A 19,256-nucleotide genomic window follows, 5' to 3' on the forward strand; every position below is an offset into this window, starting at 1 on the left:
ATTTCTAATATGCCTTCCACTTGGCTGCTTCCACTCACTGCAATGGAAACGTGGTGGGCAAGACGCACGGCCATCATGTATGTGTGCGTTCGTGCATGTGGAAATAGGAGAATTATCTCCAACATACTGTTCAAACACTAACAGTCAATGTAATAATGTGCCAGAAAAGAAGCCATTATTAAGAAGCCACATTTTACATGCAGACCAAGTTCTTTATGAACATGAAATTTCCCTGCCTTTATTGCACTGGTGCCAGACAGAGGAGACATGACATAGCAATATTGTACAAAACTCATATGCCCCTAACGTGACAGATAGATAGATGACAGCCACAGAGGATAATGAGGTGCTTTTTCTCTGATTAATGGGACATGGGATTTCATTTGGTAACTTGCTTGTAAATGTATGAATACGTGTGCCTCATGCCACCTCTTAATTTTATCCTTCACTTGATTATTATTCTTTTTGCTCTTACTCCACAACCCCTGGGTTTATTTTGTTATTTCAGGAAGTGTCTAAGTTGGAGCTAAGTTAGACAATCCTTAAAAGTCAGAGGTCTGTCTTTCTGTGATATAAGATAAGGGGACCTCTCCTGCCCACTCACTAGCTCCTGGTAAAGGTTTCTGTCACACAAATGGCTCAAAATTTATTATGCAATCTAATACATCTCTTACCTCCTTTAACTCTGCTATGAAAAGATATTATAGGCTACTGTTGCACTGTAATTGTTTCTTTTAAAATGATAATGCACACTGCATCCTACAGAGCCATTGCATGTTGACCGTAAGAATCCTTGACCTTGTTGTTGGGTTTTTGAAAGGTTGATGGTTACATTTGCAGAAACAATGCCAGCTGGCACGTCTTGGCATCCCTGCTTTTTGGTGGTAACCATATCTGATCTGGGTTTGGGTGAAATGGGAGAACCAGGTTTTGGGAAGGGAAAGACAATCTTATCCGGTGCGCGTGTGCGCGTGTGTGTGTGTGTGCTTTCTATTCAATTCAATTCAATTCAAGTTTATTCATATTGTGCCGAATCACAACAAAAGTCATCTCAAGGCACTTCATGTAGAGCAGGTCTAGACCATACTCTTTAAAATATGTATTTACAGACAGAGACCCAACAGATCCCACCATGAGCAGCAACTAGGCAACAGTGGCAAGGAAAAACTTCAATTTTCTGGACTCTCATTGTCACACTCAGTTGAACAAACTGTCATGTCAAGCTAGGAGTGGCTTCAAGGAAGAGAAGAATGATCAATCCTTAATTCAGTCTGAACTGGAAAAAGAAACAGTTTCTGTTAAACAACAACTGAGTTGTAATATTTAACAAATCTTAACAATTTCATTATAGTAAGCAAACTTCATGATCAAAAGATCTGTCAGCAAGCCAATTATTGCATCTTTGTCCTTGCAAGTGTTCATCAGATAAATATAGCAGTAAATAATAGTCTATGAATACAAAATAAATCCACTTCAAATTCAAATATGTTTGATTACAACAGCCAAGGGTGTAGATTTAGTTTCAGATGTGTGGGGAAAACATGAAGTCAGGGGTTCCTCAACTAGAATAATTAAAAGTGCAGATAATGCTATTTCCTGCATTTTAATTACTTATATCAACTAATCATCAACTAGAAATGCTATGTAAATTGCTCTAATATTGACTAGACTAGCTCTTCTTTACCATATTTAGTTTTCATTCTGTACATTGTCACTAAAAAGAGCATTGACATATCTAATAATTAACACAATGCTAAATTCTAACATCATTTGAAAATGTTATTGTATAGAATAAATTTAAATATAGGCTCAGTTTTTAAATGGTGTCCACAGCCTTCCTCTTGGACTGCAGGTAAAGCCTCCATTAATCAGAGGATTGGGCAGTAGCCTGTTTATTGCATTAGATGCGACACCCGGGGGAAAAAAGTCTACAAATCACTCACTGCTGCTCGTTAAGGTTATTGCCATGTGCTCACAATATATATACAATAACTTAACGCTAACCAATCATGTGCGGAATGTGTCACCTCCATATGCCATTCTGTTCACAGATGCTTCACGTGCAGACAAGAAAGAGAGCCGGTGTCCGACGCCAGGCTGTGATGGCACAGGTCACGTGACTGGCTTGTACCCGCACCATCGGAGCCTGTCGGGCTGTCCGCACAAAGACAGGGTGCCACCAGAAAGTAAGCATTCACACACCAACCGAACATAGGTTTAGAGTATTTCCCCAACCTGTGGCCTTGATGTTTTTCGATGTTCAGGAATCAGCATGTTTCCCGTGACCACTGCTGTGTCTGGCACGTTCCGTGTACTTGCTGTCATGGTTGGATTGTGTTTTACATTTCAGCGGGGTGTACAGTGAGGGGTCAGACGGGTTGCAGCTGCGCTTCTCTTGTGACCTTTTGCATGGGGCCATGGATTTGCTTGCTGATTGCCTGCCTAGTGTGCCGTGGTGATGAGGTGGGAAATGAGGCTTTAGTGATGTCCAAATAGTGGCAATTCAGTGATTGGTGGGACGGTCAAGAGCTGTCAATCAGCGATTTACTTAACTGCATGAGACTTTTTCCTGCAAGATTGACTGACAGTGATTGAGAGTACACGATAGGGGATGCTGTACGTGGGTTGCATGCTTCTTTGCAGCATGGTTACTCAGCGCATGTATGACTGATGAGAAAAGGTTAAACGTCGCACTTTGCATTTCATTAATTTGTGTAGCTTTTAATTGTTAATTGAGTCTTAACATTTCATTTTTCACCAAACTTGCAAACGCTCACAGACCTTGATAACACTGTGCCTGCTTCAGTCATCCATGCCATGAGCCCCCATTCATTTATTTGTATTCCTTGCTCAATTAAGTTATATTGAATAGAAAGGCAGTATCATATCTCTAAGCCACAGATCAAGTGAAGTGGCAATAAACATTAGCCTTGACTGAATAGTGAGTTTTCCCTTTCAAGAATTCACCCCAGCTATTTAGTCTCATGCACCTTGTGCAAACTTCTCAATAAAAGCCCCTTTACACGTTTCATTAACCACAGCATGAAAATCAAGTTATGATCTGCCATGACCCAGACTGCAATCAAAATAAAAGAGGGTTTTAATAATGGCAAAGAAATTAGTTACCATTAAAGCCCGGCTTGTAAAGACCAGCAGTGTCACAGATGACTCTTGTTCTGTGGAGCGCAGCTCACACAGAAGTTCCTAACCTGAGATGTACTTGTCTCCCAGAAACATTGTCACTAAAAAGAGCACTGACACTGAAATGACTCAGAGCAGTTGACCTTGACTGGGATCAAGAGCCCCAGAATGGAATTTGGAAAGAGCTTGAATTGATTGTCACTGGAGATTTTGGAATTTGATGTCTGTGTTCCTCCTCCTGTTCCTCACTTGTGTTGATCAGGACTGACTTTTGGGGGAAGTGATACCACTATTTCAGCACAGGATGCTTGGATCATGAAAAGTTCTCCTCTTGATCTTCGTGGCATCGTCTTCACTCCTTTTCCTCAGACTACAGAAGAATACTTGAGAGGCAAACATACACAGACTTGTTGTTTAAAAAGATGGCTCTTTAGGTAGCATGTGTTAGCAGCAGGTTAGGTGGGTATTATCAGCCATGAAGCAGCCAGTCACCATGTTTCTGTCAGTAACGGCCAGTATACTTATGCACCCTCTTCTGTACCACTTTAAAGGTAAAGATGAATACATGTCTACACTGGGACTAGCTGCAGGGCAGACTCAGCAAGGGACAAGTCTCTCTCCCCTATTAACACATTTGCTGGTCTGAAAATACAATGTATTATCAATGGCTTCATTTAAATGGGATATCTCACAGTGTGGCCAGACTCTTCCATGGGAAATGTGAAAAATAACAATTAAATTTCAATTCATTAATTACTATTCCTATTTGCTCATTGTAGCTCCTTTTTGTAGAACATTAAGATATTTAATCTCTGAGTCTTCGTTTTGTCTTTGAAGGCGTTTACCTTGGTAACATTAGAGGAATTTGGTGCTACATTGCTTCCTGTTTGCTAAGGTTAATCCCTGTAGTTCTATCTGTGTCCTCTGAATCAGGTCCAGTGCTTTAATTTCTTGCCATTCTTCCTGTCTCTATGTAGAGGGCAGGGTAGAAATGGGACATGCATAATGTATTGGCTTGTGGCATGTTGAGGTGGCAGGCTTTGTCCAATTACCTGCACCGAATACCAATTAGTATGTAAGGGATGGAGGATGATGAGGGGTTAAAGTTTAAGGGGGTGATAATGATGAAGCTGATGCCGATGGGGTTTGGCCCTGCATGCCACTGGTGTCGAGACGACCCTTCCCTGCGCCCCCGCCTGCGGTGCTCCAACAGCTACTCTCGGACATCCATAGATCATTAATCTAATTGGCGGGTTGCCGAGGGGATCTGAGACAGTTATGGACTGTTTTAATGGTAAATGGTATTGAAGACTGCGCTCTCTACCCTAACAACGTGCAGATGATAACAAAGCGCACTCTATCAAGACGCTGTATTCCATCTGTCTGCTTCTTCCATTGATTTCAAGGCTTGTGTTTTGCATGATTGCTAGCTGTTGGTTGCTCCACTCTCTGCATGCCCAAAATTTCCTTCCATCTCTGTCTCTTGCTGGCTTTGTCCTGTTAAACTTAAATGACATCTTTTTATTCATGACTGTCGCTATTCCATGAATACTAATTTGAAAGGGCTGGATAAGTGGAAGCAATATGGTGGGAAACCTTGCCTGCCCTTTCAAACTAGTGTTCATTAAAATGAAGAAGAGGTCATTTGGGTTCACACAGGCTCATTTCTTAATGATGTTTATAATGCCAAGCTCCTCACATACTAATAGAGCTCATGCTTGATTGTAAGGGGCTCCTAACCTTCCCTGTCTTTCACTCCTATCTCCTGTCTGTACGAAGTTGTGGCAATGTATGAGAATGTTCTTAAGTGTCCTACGCCTGGCTGCACGGGACGCGGCCATGTCAATAGCAACAGAAACTCCCACAGAAGGTAAGTGACAGCCTGCCCATATGAAACTGGCACTGTCCATGTTGCACCCTCCTTTCTTTACTATGGAACTTTTTTTTCCTCTCATCCATTTGTTTAATTGTTGTTAAACACACATTTTTTTCAGTTCAACACATTATTTTTTGTGTGGATATGTTTAGTTTGTTTTATAATGTTGTGTAGAAGGAAATTATTGAAGTGATTCAGCTGCTTAACAAGCCCATAGTTCAACTGAGACTGATTAGAATGCAGCAATTCACACCTTCCACAGCATAAATCATTTATCAGCTCATGGTGAAAAATGGCATCTATCAGGTGCAGGTTTGGAGAGAGAAACTGAAATAGCAGGGCGCTCTTGCCAGTGCTGTCAGATGGGGTGAGGTGACAGTGAAAGAGGAGTGTCACCCAGAGCAGATGCTCAGGGAGTCAGGCATAGCAGCAGCCATTAGCACCTTTCTGCCACTCAGCCAGGGTGACAGGAGAGGTGCATACCTAGGAGGACCAGAGTGCCTTCACGCTGTGCTCAGTGACACGGCTGCAGCGCAAAATAGACACGCACATGGACACGCACAGTAAACTTTCACTTTTACTAGAAAGAGCTGATATAAACCTCCATATACTCCCTCACACTCCCCAACCCGATACACACTCTCATCCTTGCACACATCCATGCACGTCTGATGACAGGTGCTCAAGAACACAACTCTACACTGGCTTCAGGCCATTGTCAAAGATAATTTTTTCACTGTGGCCCGACACACTACAGTTGACAGACTGGATGGAAAATAATAGGGGTTAAGGATAACAACATGAACTTTTGTCACATTTGGTCAGTTGGTTGTCACGAGGAAGTTTTACACTCTGAACTCTATTGAAACATACTATAGGTGTGGATCCCAAGTGTATTTGAGTGTGTGTGTGTGTGTGTGGTGTGTGTGTGTGTGTGTGTGTGTCACCATGTGTTTGAAGGAAACAAGATGTTTCAGAATGCACATAAAAATGCACATTTGTCCATATGGGAATATCTATTCTGCAAATTATTTTCAAGCTGCTCAACCAGAAACTTGCAAGCTGTTACCAATTGTGTTGTTATTTAAAGTGTTAAAAGTGATGAAAATTAATGATTTTGCATTTTAAGCAGAGACTATCTGAACTACAGTCAGGTATTTTCAAACTGGTACACGCTGGGATTGATTGGCTGACAGACAAACAAGCCAAACATTTTACAGCATGTTCATTCAGTGTAATATTTTGACCTATCCACAGTGCCACTTTAAGTTGCTTTCCCATTTCAGTCTGTCAGGATGTCCCATTGCTGCAGCCGAGAAGCTGGCCAAAGCCCAGGAGAAGCACCAGAGCTGTGATGGCCCCAAGTCCAACCAGGCTTCTGACCGAGTCTTAAGGTAGTATTCACTCTACACTTTTATCCACATCATATATAATGGAATTCAAGGATGTCTTTAGTGTGAAATGGGCGGTAAATTTCATTCACTTAAAGGGAAAACAAATATGGATTTTGTGCCACCATGTGCTGACTTAAACATAATAAAATACTTTACATGTGGAAGAGCTGTTGATCAGTCGTGTTGGAATGCTTTTCTTTCTTTTTTCCCGTGTTCAGTAAAGCTATTGCGATTTTAAGTCTCCCCTTTTTGTTTCATGTTCATGTTCTCCTGTCCCCTGAGAATACTTTCAAGAGGCTTCGTCTTCATTCTGCTGCTCACTATTGAAGACAAATTGCTTTATTAGATTTTAACAAAATTGGCCACATTTATCATAGTGAAGGCAGAGCTTTTTGAATGAGTGTTTCTTTGATAGTCATGAAATGTTATGATGAAAAGTCCTAAGTAATAGTAAATTTTATATTTATATCTAGCTTAGCATCAGCATCATAAGATCTTACATCTCATTTTTTCAGGTCCTAGATTAAGGCTATAGATGCATATCAAATGATAAAAGAATATCAAAAGTATGCAAAAATAATAAAAGATGTGGAAATTGATTTTTTTTTTTTGACTGCATGAAAAACTCTTGTAGAAGGGTTGTATTTTTAAAAGAAAAATTAGGAAAGCAACCACACTATCGAATATAAAAGGGATGCCCTGCACCCTAAGTCATCCCTCCATCCACCAGCATTACCCCCAATATGCTTATCCCCAAGTTTAAGATTACAGCCTGCCCCTTCTCTTGCATCTGCCCTTTTTTTAACCAAACTCCCAAGTTCCCTCTCCTTCCCCTGGGCAATGTTGAGTGCCTCGGTCCAACTTCCACCCCCTCGTCATTTATTTTCCAGGCCTATGTGCTTTGTCAAACAACTGGACTATCCACAGTATGGTTACAAGAACAATGTTTCCACCAGCACGCCCCGCTCCAACCTGGCCAAGGAGCTGGAGAAGTACTCCAAGACCAGCTTCGACTACAGCGCCTTTGACGGCAGCAACAACCACCAAGTGTATGGGAAACGGGCCATCGCACCCAAGGTTCACGGACAAAGGGACACCTCCCCAAAAGGATATGACGGTACTGTTTTATTTTACATTCCTATAACATCTTTTTTTCCCTTCTCCCATGTTGAATGTATGAATTCACACACAAGGCTTTTGAAAAGATTCTTTTGAGCTGTATCAAGCATATTGACACAACAGTATTTTGTGGAATCTGGCTAGTTTTCAATTTTTTGTCATTTAAAATATCGACATCTAATGTGGTATATACACCGATCAGCCATAACATTATGACCACTGGTGGATCAAGTGAATAACATCAATCATCTTGTTATAACACAATGTTCTGCTGAGGAACCTTTGGTCCTGACATTCATTTAGATGTTACTTTGTCACGTACCACCCACCTAAATACTGTCACAAACCACACACCCCTCCAATGGTGGAGACATTTGGTTTGGTGTGTTTGGTTTGTGACAATATAATACTGGGGAGTTTGGAGACCAGGTCAACACCTTGGGCTCTTTGTCGTGTTCCTTGAGACATTTCTGAGCAGTTTTTGAGGTGTGCTGGGAACATTATCTGCCCCCTGACATTGGGGAGTGTTGTTGCCATTGGAGGGGTGTGTGGTTTGTGACAGTATTTAGGTGGGTGGTACCTGACAAAGTAACATTTAAATGAATGTCAGGTCCAAAGGTTCCTCAGCAGAACATTGTGTTATAACGAGATGATTGATGTTATTTACTTCATCCACCAGTGGTCATAATGTTATGGCTGATTGATGTATGAATCTAAGAACTGGACAAGTTTGTCAGGGAAATTAGTTAAAGCTTTAAACATACATAAAACATACTTCACCAGATGTATACTTATGGGTAAACCTACTTAATTGAATTTACTCATCTTTATTGAAAAAGCAATTGATCTTCTTTATTAGCAGGAAAAACAATATAAAATATAGTACATCATTTTACATATGCATTTTTGAATTTCTTGGTTTGTCCCACAGCTAAACGTTACTGCAAGAACTCCAGCTCGGCCAGCAGCACCACCAGCACCTATGCTCCCAGCAGTAGCAGCAGCAGCCTGAGTTGTGGAGGTGGAGGAGGGGGCGCGGGAGGAGGCAGTGGGGGTGGGGGCAGCAGCGCCAGCAGCACCTGCAGCAAGAGCAGCTTCGACTACAGTCACGACATGGAGGCCGCCCACATGGCGGCCACGGCCATCCTCAACCTGTCCACACGCTGCAGGGAGATGCCCCACGGCATGGGGGGAAAGCCCCAGGACCTGTGCTCACAGGTAGGAGGGGAGAGGGAGGACACTGGAATGACTGTAATGAGGTATTACATCTAGTCTGTTGGTAAAATGGACAAATTGCAAAATAAATACAATTGTGCACGTTTTGGGTCATCCCCTGATACATATCCTCATATGACTATTCACTACACCCTTGTAAGACTTTTTCCTACTGTGGTAGTTACAGATTATAAGAAAAACAAAACACAGATTATATCTGTGCTGCGTTCATTCTACTGATGCTAGCAGTGAACACTGACAAAGACAGGGAGATTTCAGATGTGTGTGTACATGTACATGTAGAGATACACACACTCGCACATGCACATTCCATTAAAGATCCAAGGCTGTGTCTTACACTCAGGGCTCAGCAGGGCAGTTTTTTATTTTCTGTCTGGGGATCAGATAGGAGCAGGACGAAGCGCCGTTTGACACGGCGTGAGCCCAGTGTGTCATTTCTGAGGAGATAAGGTGACGGTGTTCCTGTATTATCTGCACCCAGATGCTGAGCTGGAAAATGGGGGCCAGAAAGAGAGCACACAGCAGAGGGCTAATGCTGGCTTAATGCTAATGTTGACAGCAGAGACTGACAGAGAATGAGAGCCAAGGTGATAGAATTGAAAATAAAGAAAGAGAGCAAAGAAAGCCTTTTTTGGTGAGAGGTTTCTAAATGTCACAATACTGGAGGAGAGGAGAGGAGTCAGAATCAGAAGAACTTTATTGATCCCTGCAGGGAAATGACTTTGTTACAATTGCTCAACACTCAGTTAGGAAAGAGGGAACAGATAAGTTAAAAAAAAAGTAAAAACTACTATAAAATAGTGATAATAATAAATACACAGTAAGTGAATAGAAAAGGAGAAAGATACTGGGGAAAGAGTTATAGAAAAAGTAGTGAGAATCACGGCAAACAAACGCCTGAAGCAGTCCTGCTCTTTCTCTGGTCCTATCTCATTTTATTGTCAGTCCTGCTCCTGCTCCGGGGCCAGATGGGCAGGATGCTCTCAGGGCAGGATGGGAAGACGTGAGACTACAGATTTCAGATCAGACTTTCAGATCAGGATTTTTTTTTTCTTCTTCTTTCATCTCAACACCTCACCTCGTGGCGCACACTGTTCCTTTCTGTGTCTGAATGAAACTTCACACACACACACACACACACACACACTCACACATCTACTCTTGCCTCCTTGTTTTTTCAGCCCGTGTATCTGCTTGGTTCTCTTTTTTCCTCCTTCATTGAATTTATTGGTAGCTGGGTTGACTTAGAGACTGAAATGAATTTGGATCTGGATTTAATGTCTTACACTTACATGCAAAATGTTAGAATAATGGAAACTGGAATGAGCAGAAATTCAGTTTGTGGGGAATCCCTTCTTATCTAAATTAAGTCAAGTTATTGCCTAGTCTGGCAGAGGTCTCCAACCTTTTTGGCTGAGTCTCCCTTAAATTTCCAGTTGAATATATCTCTAAGTTGGGAGCAGTTTAACTAAAGTGTAATTAGAATAAATAAGCAAAGATTATGGAACCTTGTGACATCTCTAAATTATCTTCTTCATTAACTAGGACCATACCTGTGTTTTTACATTACATTTTACATTAGTCGCTTTACTACAAATCATTCATACACTTAACATTAATATAATCACATTTTCAAGCATACCACACTGTAGTATATCTTCATGTGTTTTTACCTTCCAGCCATGTGCATGTGCCATTCCAAAATCCAAGGACCTAAAACACACACAGTTTCAGATACATAGAAAAAATGTAATATTACTAATAAACAGCTGCAGTTCACCAGCTCATTGGATTTGATTGCTTGCTTCCACATTCACTGTGGAGGTACACAGGTGTAACACACACACAATATTATTTCTCATTATAATGTGAAAAGTTTCTTGTTTTAACAGGATTAGTTTCATGGTAACAAGATATTTTTCATTTTATTATGACACATTTTTTTGTGAAGACTAGATACCAAATTATCCCGTTTTTAAAAGAAACTCCTCTTGACTTTTTATTGTTTATTGAACATACGACATTCAAATTCATCATGTTATTATTGTGATTTAACAAGATAGGTTTCTTGTAAAAACTGAATGGATCTTTTAATAATGATAAAATTATAAGAACTTTGCTTGTTATAACAAGAGAAGATAAATTTGTTAGTATAACATGCTGATTTTTTGTCATGTAGGCAGAAAAATGGTGCCATATACACATAATTCAAATTCCCAATCAACCTTATATACCAGTAGTTATGTTGCAGTGCCATTTAAAGGACAATATTAAAGCTAGGACTTTATTTGCACTTTAAATGTTAAGATGTTGACAATAGGCGTATAAGAACAAAGTTTATGACCCTCAGCTTTAGAAAAGCTGTATTTCCCTGAACAAAGCTTGTGTTGATTCCGAGGACATCTTAGCATTTAGTCAGAATAAGATCATCTTTGTGTGAGCATATGATCAAACTGCACTCAAAAACAGGCATCCATGAGTGTTTGTTAAGTGGGAAAAACAGTACTTGAAGAGGAGGAAGGTAATGGTGAGCACAGCGAGAGTGAAGAGACATGAGACGTGAGCAAAGAAAAGGCCAGAGAGGAGAATGGTACACGATGCCGTTTTTATTTTGAAGAACCTGGAATAGGTGGGCAGAAGTAATGTGGCAAGAATTAGCAAGTGACCTCTCACGCTCTGGCCTTCTATCTCTCAGAATCGTCACGGCGACAGAGGTCAGGGGTTACGGTGGGGTGGCGGTGTCAGAGCGAGAAGGGGTGATCTCTAATGAAGGAGGTGGGGTGCATCCTCACACATCATCCTCGTTAATTCGATATGAAGGGGTGGGTCACGTTAATTGGACAGTGACATACAATACAATGGCTGACAAGGAGGGGGGCAGTCCACCGAGCATATTCACCAGGACAAGACAAAACATGGCAACACACAATGAGTGTGTGTCATTGGTATCTGTTCCTCAGAAACTTGACCTTTACATAACAGTGACTGTTTGTACTGCCCTTACAGTTTTAATAGTGTGTGTGTGTGTTTGATAGAAGCAGTAGAATAATGTCAGTTGGACATTTTTGTAGACAGGTGCTAGTGTAAAAGTTCAGTTTGTGTTGTGCTTGTTCAGCTTTATAATGAACAGTCTTTGTGCTCAGCAGCCCATCATCTCCATGTTTGTCTGTCTGGCATAATTCCCAAGTTTTTATAGTACCTGTAATTCACTGTGAGTTATTTTTCTCCACAGACTAATGATAATAGTAATAGTATTTCACTGCCCCTCTTTAATATTTTGAAGTCCTTGGTTCAGCCACAGTTCTTGCAGCATTCATGCCCAGTCCCAGACCTATCACCCTGTGCATTTGAGTCACAGTGCGTCACAGAGGTTTTGGCTTCAGACACCAGGAGAATCCACCCCCAGGGACACTGTCAGCTGGAATAAGCATTAGAGCAGGCATTCCGACTCATGAAAGGGAGCAAAAGGAACAAGGAGGATGAGGAGGAGATGTTGGATGAAAAAAAGAGAGGGATTTTAATGAGAGCAGGGACATAAACACATGCACAAACATACCAAAACATAATCCCTAAGGGTTAGGGACCCTTTTGGTATATACAGTATGTGCCAGATTTAGATTAAAGAAAGCAAATGTGTCTATAAATGTATACAAACATAAACTCAGGAGATAAAGTGAATGCTTTAGTTAGCAGTCAGTCTTATCGGATGTGGCCCACTTTGTTCCAGTGCACAGTATAGCTTTGCCTCTGTTTTTGGGTTTGCAGCAGTCTAGTTCCAGCCACTGCTGCTCATCACTGCACTCAACCCCACCCCTAACCCTGAGCCCCTGCCCCCCTGCGATGTCCACTCACATTAGGCTCACACAAAACACACACACACACACACAAAACACAAAGTCATGCACATGCGCATACTTCTGACTGCACAGTACAGACTATAGTGGGATGGAAGGAAAGAGAGACAGAGAGAGAAAGAAAGAAAGAGGAAAGGAGGGGTGCACAGAGGGATGCACTCGTCCTGGAGCACTGATGACCTCTTCTTCTTTTGACCCTCTTTTGAGTGTAATGCTACGATTGTTACTGTACACTGCAAGTGTCTAATGTTTCATGCTAGACAGACTTGGGCAAAAAATAAATTGGAATATTGTTTCAGATATTTGAACTGCGAGTGTTCTTGATCCATCTTTCCAGACATCTGAAAAGTTCAAAAGTGAGCACATCACTGGAGGAACAGAAAATTCAAGCACTTTTCATGTACTTCTTTAGTATTCACCATGTATTCAGCTACTGTTTTGCCCAGCTGTGATCCTAGAATATGAAAATGTTTGACTGCTATTTAATCAGAAACTCTCTCTCTCTTTTATCCCCTTCTCTCCATCCCTGCCTCCTTATGTTCTGTGCACCCGTCCTCATAATCATCTGACTGAAAAACTCAACATGCACACACCCCTCTCCTCCACATACACTGACCTGACTTTACCCCCACACACATACACATGCACAAAACCCACATCCACACACGCACTCTCCAGAGTCCTGGTCTAGATGTTGATGAGAACGGTACGTTGGACCTGAGTATGAGCAAGCGTCTGTGCAGCGGTGGTGGTGGTGGTGGAGGGGACTCTGTGCTCACCCCTCTAGAGCCCATGTCCCCCCAGAGGCAAGCTGCCCTGCTGGGCTCCCGCTGCTACGGCATGGGGGATGCCGCTGACTGCTGGGACCTGCCAGTAGACTACACCAAGATCAAACACATAGATGAGGACGAGAAAGAGGTAAAGGGGAAAAACAACAAGGACAGTGCTGAAAATTCATTTGACCATTTATATCTGGGTGTGGCCAGATAAATTAGAAATGATGCTATGTGATGAATAGAGGAATAAAATAGAGAGATTATGATTGACTGATAGTTGTGATGTTGATGATAACTATAAAGCAGCAGTATATGATAGTGTGTGGTTTTTGAAGCCTGATATGCCATACAGTTGGCATGCATCGCTTATACTGTCTGTTCCATGTGTCCCAGCTCAAATTATCTCCCTTCAAACCACTGATTCAACACAGTGTCTCCAAGTCAAACATTTGCCTTGCCATCTGATTGTCTTCTAGGTTTCTTACCTCCCTGTCTGACTCACTGTTATATTTGGAATCATTAGAAAGTCATATTAGGGATTTTTGAGGGAAACCTAATGAATCTGCATGTTAATTGTCAGCATTGCCATGCACAGAGGTATCTGCTCTGTTTGTATCATGCTCCCCGCATGCTGGCTTTCTGTTTTTACATTTCGCTCTTCTCCAAAATGAATTATGCAAAGTAGCACCTTGGGAGGGAATCGGAATGGCTCATCTCATCAAAGAACTGCTGGAAATCAATGCAGCACTGCTGGGTGCGCCTGTCGGTGTGTAGAGGCGCTTGCATGTACAGTACATGTGCCTCTGTTTGTGTGTGTGTGTGTGTGTGTGTGTTTGTTTGTGAGAGAGAGAGAGAGAGAGAGAGAGAGAGAGATGTGAATATTCATATAACTGTGTGCATGTCTGTACCCATGTCTCTTTGGGAGTGTGTCTGCGTGTGTATGCGAGTTTCATCTCTAGCCTACTTTTTGCTCTGCATCTCTGTATGTATGCATGTGTCGTTCTCCTTCCTGTCTGCCTCTCAGCCTAACGCTCCCTTTAATTGGAGAAGCTCGCTGGCTGACCCAGCATCACGCTACTCCGAGACAGCTTGAGCGCTGGATAATTTGGGCTGTATCTGGGCCTGTCTCTTTATGGGCATTACTGTATATACACTGCAAGCATGGAAGAAAGGAAAGAGGATTTGCATCAACAGCCAGTGTGCCCTGGCTGTATGCACTGCAGACAAAGCACAGCCCCACACTAACTCAGGCAGCAGCGGTCTGACGCTGCAGTGCAGTGCCATCTAGTGACTGACTGGTGCATTACTAGAACACCCAGCCAACTCCCTGAATGCTCTGTACTCGCACGCACACAAGAATGCTCTGTGAACATGGTACATACTCATGAGTGAGCCCACAAATACACACATACACACACACACTCTTCATTTGGCACTGAGTCATTATTTCCTCTCAGGGATTCTATTTTCTACCTCTGTTAGACTGACAGTTGAGGCTCAATAGTCGCACAGACTCAACCATTAGCATTCAAATTGACAGGACTCTATGGGCTGACAGGTGTGCATGTAGTGTGTGTGTGTGTGTGTGTGTGTGCGTGGAAAGACACACAAAGAGATAAGGAAGGTGAGGGAAAAAGAAACTCTAAAATCTTCATCATGTGCCAGTTAATAAAATGCATTCTAACTTTCAGACTGTTGAGTTCAAGGGTTTTTTTTTTAATGTGCACCTAAGCCTGATTTCTTAAAAAATGTATAATGATAGGAATGACAAAATATCCCTCTTCATCTCTCCCTCCCCCTCCCCACCGTGTTCCCACCCAACCTCAGCCGGACGACCTTGATCCCTTCCACGACCTGCTGGAGGACCGCTCCTACACCACAGATGTTAACATGCCCAGCCCCAAGCCCAAGTATATCCACTGCAAGGAGAGTAAGAAGGACCTGATAACGTAAGAGCCCTCCTACTCTTCCCAACGTCCCAGTGTTCCTCCTATCCACCTGACTCCACTTGCTTCTCCCCTCTCATGCCCTGCCCCCCCCCCCCTTCTTATTTCTTTCTTTTGTTTTCATCCCTCTCTGTGCCAGTTAACCTCAGAGAACCCCCTCTCTTTCTCTCTCCCTCCCCCATCCTGTGCTGCTGGCAGTGGCTTGCTATAACACTTTTATTTAACAGCTTTATCCATTTGCCCACACTGATCTTAGATCTGGTAGGTCTGTAGGTCTTACTGATGCATTTATTGTAGTTTCCCTCTTTTGATGCTTTATCTTTATAAGACACAACACTAGTTGTCAGTATCATGCCATATCAAGTGTAGCTGGAGCCACAGTAACAATCACAGACAGTGAAGCTAAACTGGAAACAATGAAAACCAAAAAAAAAAATCAGAGACAACCCCTCTTTTTCTCTAATTTTCACATTTTCTTCTCCTTCCCTTTGGGCTTATAAATCTGTCTATTTTTCCGGTGGCAGATGTCCCACACCGGGGTGTGATGGAAGTGGTCACTTGACGAGCAATTTCGCCTCACATCGAAGGTGTGACTTCCTTTTCTCCTGGTGGATTCTAAGTCTATTTCTCTTTATTGTTTTCAGCTTACCTCAACTATGCTGTCAAACACCTGTAGGCAGAATGTCTCTCTCTCTCTTATTTGTTAGCCCTTTGACTATTGGCAACTGAAACAACAGTATCACAAAAAAAAACAAGGAGTGCCCATTTTTAAGATGAACCCTGGGATTAAATGATTTCTCAATGGGTTGTGTGTAAAGCCTGCTAAGCTGATGTTATTCAGTCCTCCAGGCCCTTCCCATAGTGCAGTGCCAACTAAGCATTTACCATTCAGAGCAAGCGGACTTAAGCAGAATTGCTGAGTGTTACAGGGTGAGATGAGTCTGCAAGGACTGAATGATATAAGTCTGGAGGCTGACATGGCTGCATGTACATGCAATTTCCCCCCTGAACAAGCTCATAATTCAAAGTTCTAGTCTTTGACAACAACTCCATATGGTAATTTACAATTTTTTATTCATTCAGTCCTGTTTGAACACAGTGCAGAGCACAGCATGCATGAAAACAAGTCTTCCTTGTTGTTACATATGAATACAAATACTCAGAGGGTTAACTTTTTCTAATCAACTCCCTGCACTTGCATCATGGCTTTTTTTTTTTGCATTTTGTGACTGATGTCTTATGTATGCATGTGTTTGTGTGTGTAGACGTGAGTGCGAGCTGAGAGACTGTTTTGTGCTACAGTGGTTGGGGTGCGTTGTCATTTTGGCGAAACTAATGTTCCACTGGTGTATTTTTCAGTCTCTCAGGTTGCCCTTTAGCTGATAAAAGCATTCGAAGTATGCTGGCCAACAACGCGCAAGAGCTCAAGTAAGACGTGAGATGACTCATTGATGTGTGTATGATTTGTATGTTCTGCTCATTTTGCCTGGCGTAAGGTCAACCCTCTCAGTGTTAGTTCATAAGTGCAAAAAGTGGTCATGTGATCTCACTAGACGTGATATTCTATATTTTGCTTATTGTCAGCAAATCTAATCAAAAAGACAAAAACCAACAATGAACTGATCCTACCAACAAGTATTGTGTGTGCATCCAAAGCCTGATATGTCTTATTCATCTGTGCTGTGGAGCTCCATTTTTCTCTATAAACTATTAAAAACATATCAATAAGCCATACTGTTACACTGGGTTACATGTTTTTTTGTTGCTGATGAACACACACACTGTAGTTTATTTTGACTCAATCCCACATATTCTGCTGTCCCAAATGCTCACTAGAGCGCAAAATGTATATTAATTCTCCACTGAAAATAGTCCCTGACAAACATTTGAGAGATGTTTGCTGAAAAATAAAACAACATAAAAGTATAGATCCCAGCTGTTACATATCAAACTATATATTCATGACCAGTTTTAAAGATTTAAAGTCAGTTTTTGCTCATTCTAACAAGGGGAATACAACAGCAAAAAAACAAAGTTAATTAATGTTGAAATCTTTAAAGGTTCAGCTGCACAGAAATCTGAGAGTGAACAGGCAGCAAATCTTATATCGTAGTTATCGTATATCTTGCTTACAGATAATCCTGGAGCCACGTGACATAGCTTAGTTACTGGAATATATTTATTTACTCCTAAAGTTCTGTTTATTGGAAATCCTAAAGTCACTGCACTTTTGCTGTAGGCCCTGAGCCCTTTTTGTGTTTTCTGCCCCAGGTGCCCGACACCAGGGTGCGATGGTTCGGGACATATCACTGGCAACTACGCCTCACACAGAAGGTATGCACACACACACAAACACACACACACATTCTACAGCATACATGAACCAGTCCCTCCCGTTTCTCAATACATCTCTCTTTTCTGTCTCTAATGCATCCTAAAGTTCTTCCGTTACTCTGCTTCTGCTTTTCTCCTCTCTCTCTCTCTCTCTCTCTCTTCTCTCTCACACATATACACACACACACACACACACACACACACACACACTTTATGCTTCAACTTTGTAACACTGTCATTTATCTGCAGTCTCTCAGGGTGTCCGCGGGCCAGGAAAAGTGGGATAAAGATCATCCACAGTAAAGAGAACAAGGAGGACCAGGAGCCTATCAGGTACAGTACAGACACTGATCATCAGTCTTCTGTCTCCCTTTAAAAAACCCTGATACTGAAACTCCTCATTCTGCTACCGGCACTGCTCACCATTTCAGTTTTCTTTACACATTTCCCATGTGAAATATAAAAAATGACATATGACTTTACGTTCCCTGTGTTAAAATGATGCAAGGAAGCTGTGCAAATGGGCACAAAGGAGCACTGTTCTGATTAGAAATCAGTACGTTGCTCTTTGACATGCACTGATGCGAGCAAGAATAAATCAGTATTAGCTCTGACAAGACAAATGTGCTAAAGTTTCAACCCAAATCTAAAGGTTGCAGGGGAAACTTCAGAAGTGCAAGCTTGTAGCAGTTAAGAGGGAGGAGATTCTGCAGTCTCTGGTGAACTCCTGCAGACACACAGGTAGGAAAAGACAGAGAGGCAAGCAGAGAGGGAGAGATAGAGGCAGAGAGAGATTGATTGGACTCTACCTAAATTCCACAGTGGGCTTCTCAGGCCTCAGCCCTGCAGCTGCATTGATTTCTCTGGTGGTGCAGCAACACACTTTGGCCATTCTCGATCATTTCATTCTGGTGGATTCTGAGGACAGCTTGCCACAGGTATCCCTGTCAGTGTGCTCTGTTGGCACTAAAATATCTCTGCAAAGTATTGAAATTCACTACTCACTAAAAACAATCAAGGATCTAGGCAATCAAGAGAGTGAAGCAAATTAGAAATCCAAAGAAAATTGAAAACATGAAACATTAGGGTCAGCCTCCCTCCCCAGTCCAGTCATTTTCATACAGTTCCTAACATGTACTGCTGCTACTGTGGCATTGAACACAACACTGCACTCACCATGCTGTCCCTGCTGGATGTTGGATGACAGTCAGTTGGGCTCCTCTGAGCTGTTACAGCACAGATTGGTGGATGTTAGCCTCAACAGCACAGCTCTGGATTTGTTTGCGGCCAGATTTTGCCTGTTTGGCTCCCAGGTCACCGATGCGTGGTGTTGCGGGCAGATATCTGGTTCAGGCAGCTGAAACATTTATGGCTTGAACTGGTATCCAGAGTTTCCCTCAGAAGATAAGGAAGGGTGCAGTCATGGGGGAGGCTGGCAAAAATGTTGACACTACACTATGTTATATACTCAGGATTTTGGGAGATGGTCTTATTAAAGTTTACCCACTGTGAATTCTAAAACATGTAAAATATGTATTTACTCAATTGAATAGTAGTGATGCTGCTAATTACATTATCAT

General features: G+C 42.0%; 1 protein-coding gene across 4 annotated transcripts in view; it reads left to right on the plus strand.

The window, feature by feature from the left end:
* LOC108896117 (myelin transcription factor 1-like protein) overlaps nt 1–19,256 on the plus strand; it is a 92,655-nt gene that overhangs the window by 65,515 nt on the left and 7,884 nt on the right. For 3 of the 4 annotated variants that reach the window (XM_051078216.1, XM_051078215.1, XM_018695127.2), the window contains exons 7-16: nt 2,052–2,186; nt 4,921–5,011; nt 6,304–6,411; nt 7,302–7,528; nt 8,462–8,748; nt 13,299–13,538; nt 15,224–15,345; nt 16,702–16,770; nt 17,614–17,676; nt 17,926–18,009. In XM_051078216.1, coding sequence (XP_050934173.1) covers nt 2,052–2,186; nt 4,921–5,011; nt 6,304–6,411; nt 7,302–7,528; nt 8,462–8,748; nt 13,299–13,538; nt 15,224–15,345; nt 16,702–16,770; nt 17,614–17,676; nt 17,926–18,009 — 1,426 coding nt within the window. The remainder of the gene's footprint in view (nt 1–2,051; nt 2,187–4,920; nt 5,012–6,303; nt 6,412–7,301; nt 7,529–8,461; nt 8,749–13,298; nt 13,539–15,223; nt 15,346–16,701; nt 16,771–17,613; nt 17,677–17,925; nt 18,010–19,256) is intronic. The other variant, XM_051078217.1, reaches the window with a different exon arrangement.

This window comes from Lates calcarifer, linkage group LG19 (genome assembly GCF_001640805.2).
Source record: "Lates calcarifer isolate ASB-BC8 linkage group LG19, TLL_Latcal_v3, whole genome shotgun sequence".
Taxonomy (NCBI): domain Eukaryota; kingdom Metazoa; phylum Chordata; class Actinopteri; family Centropomidae; genus Lates; species Lates calcarifer.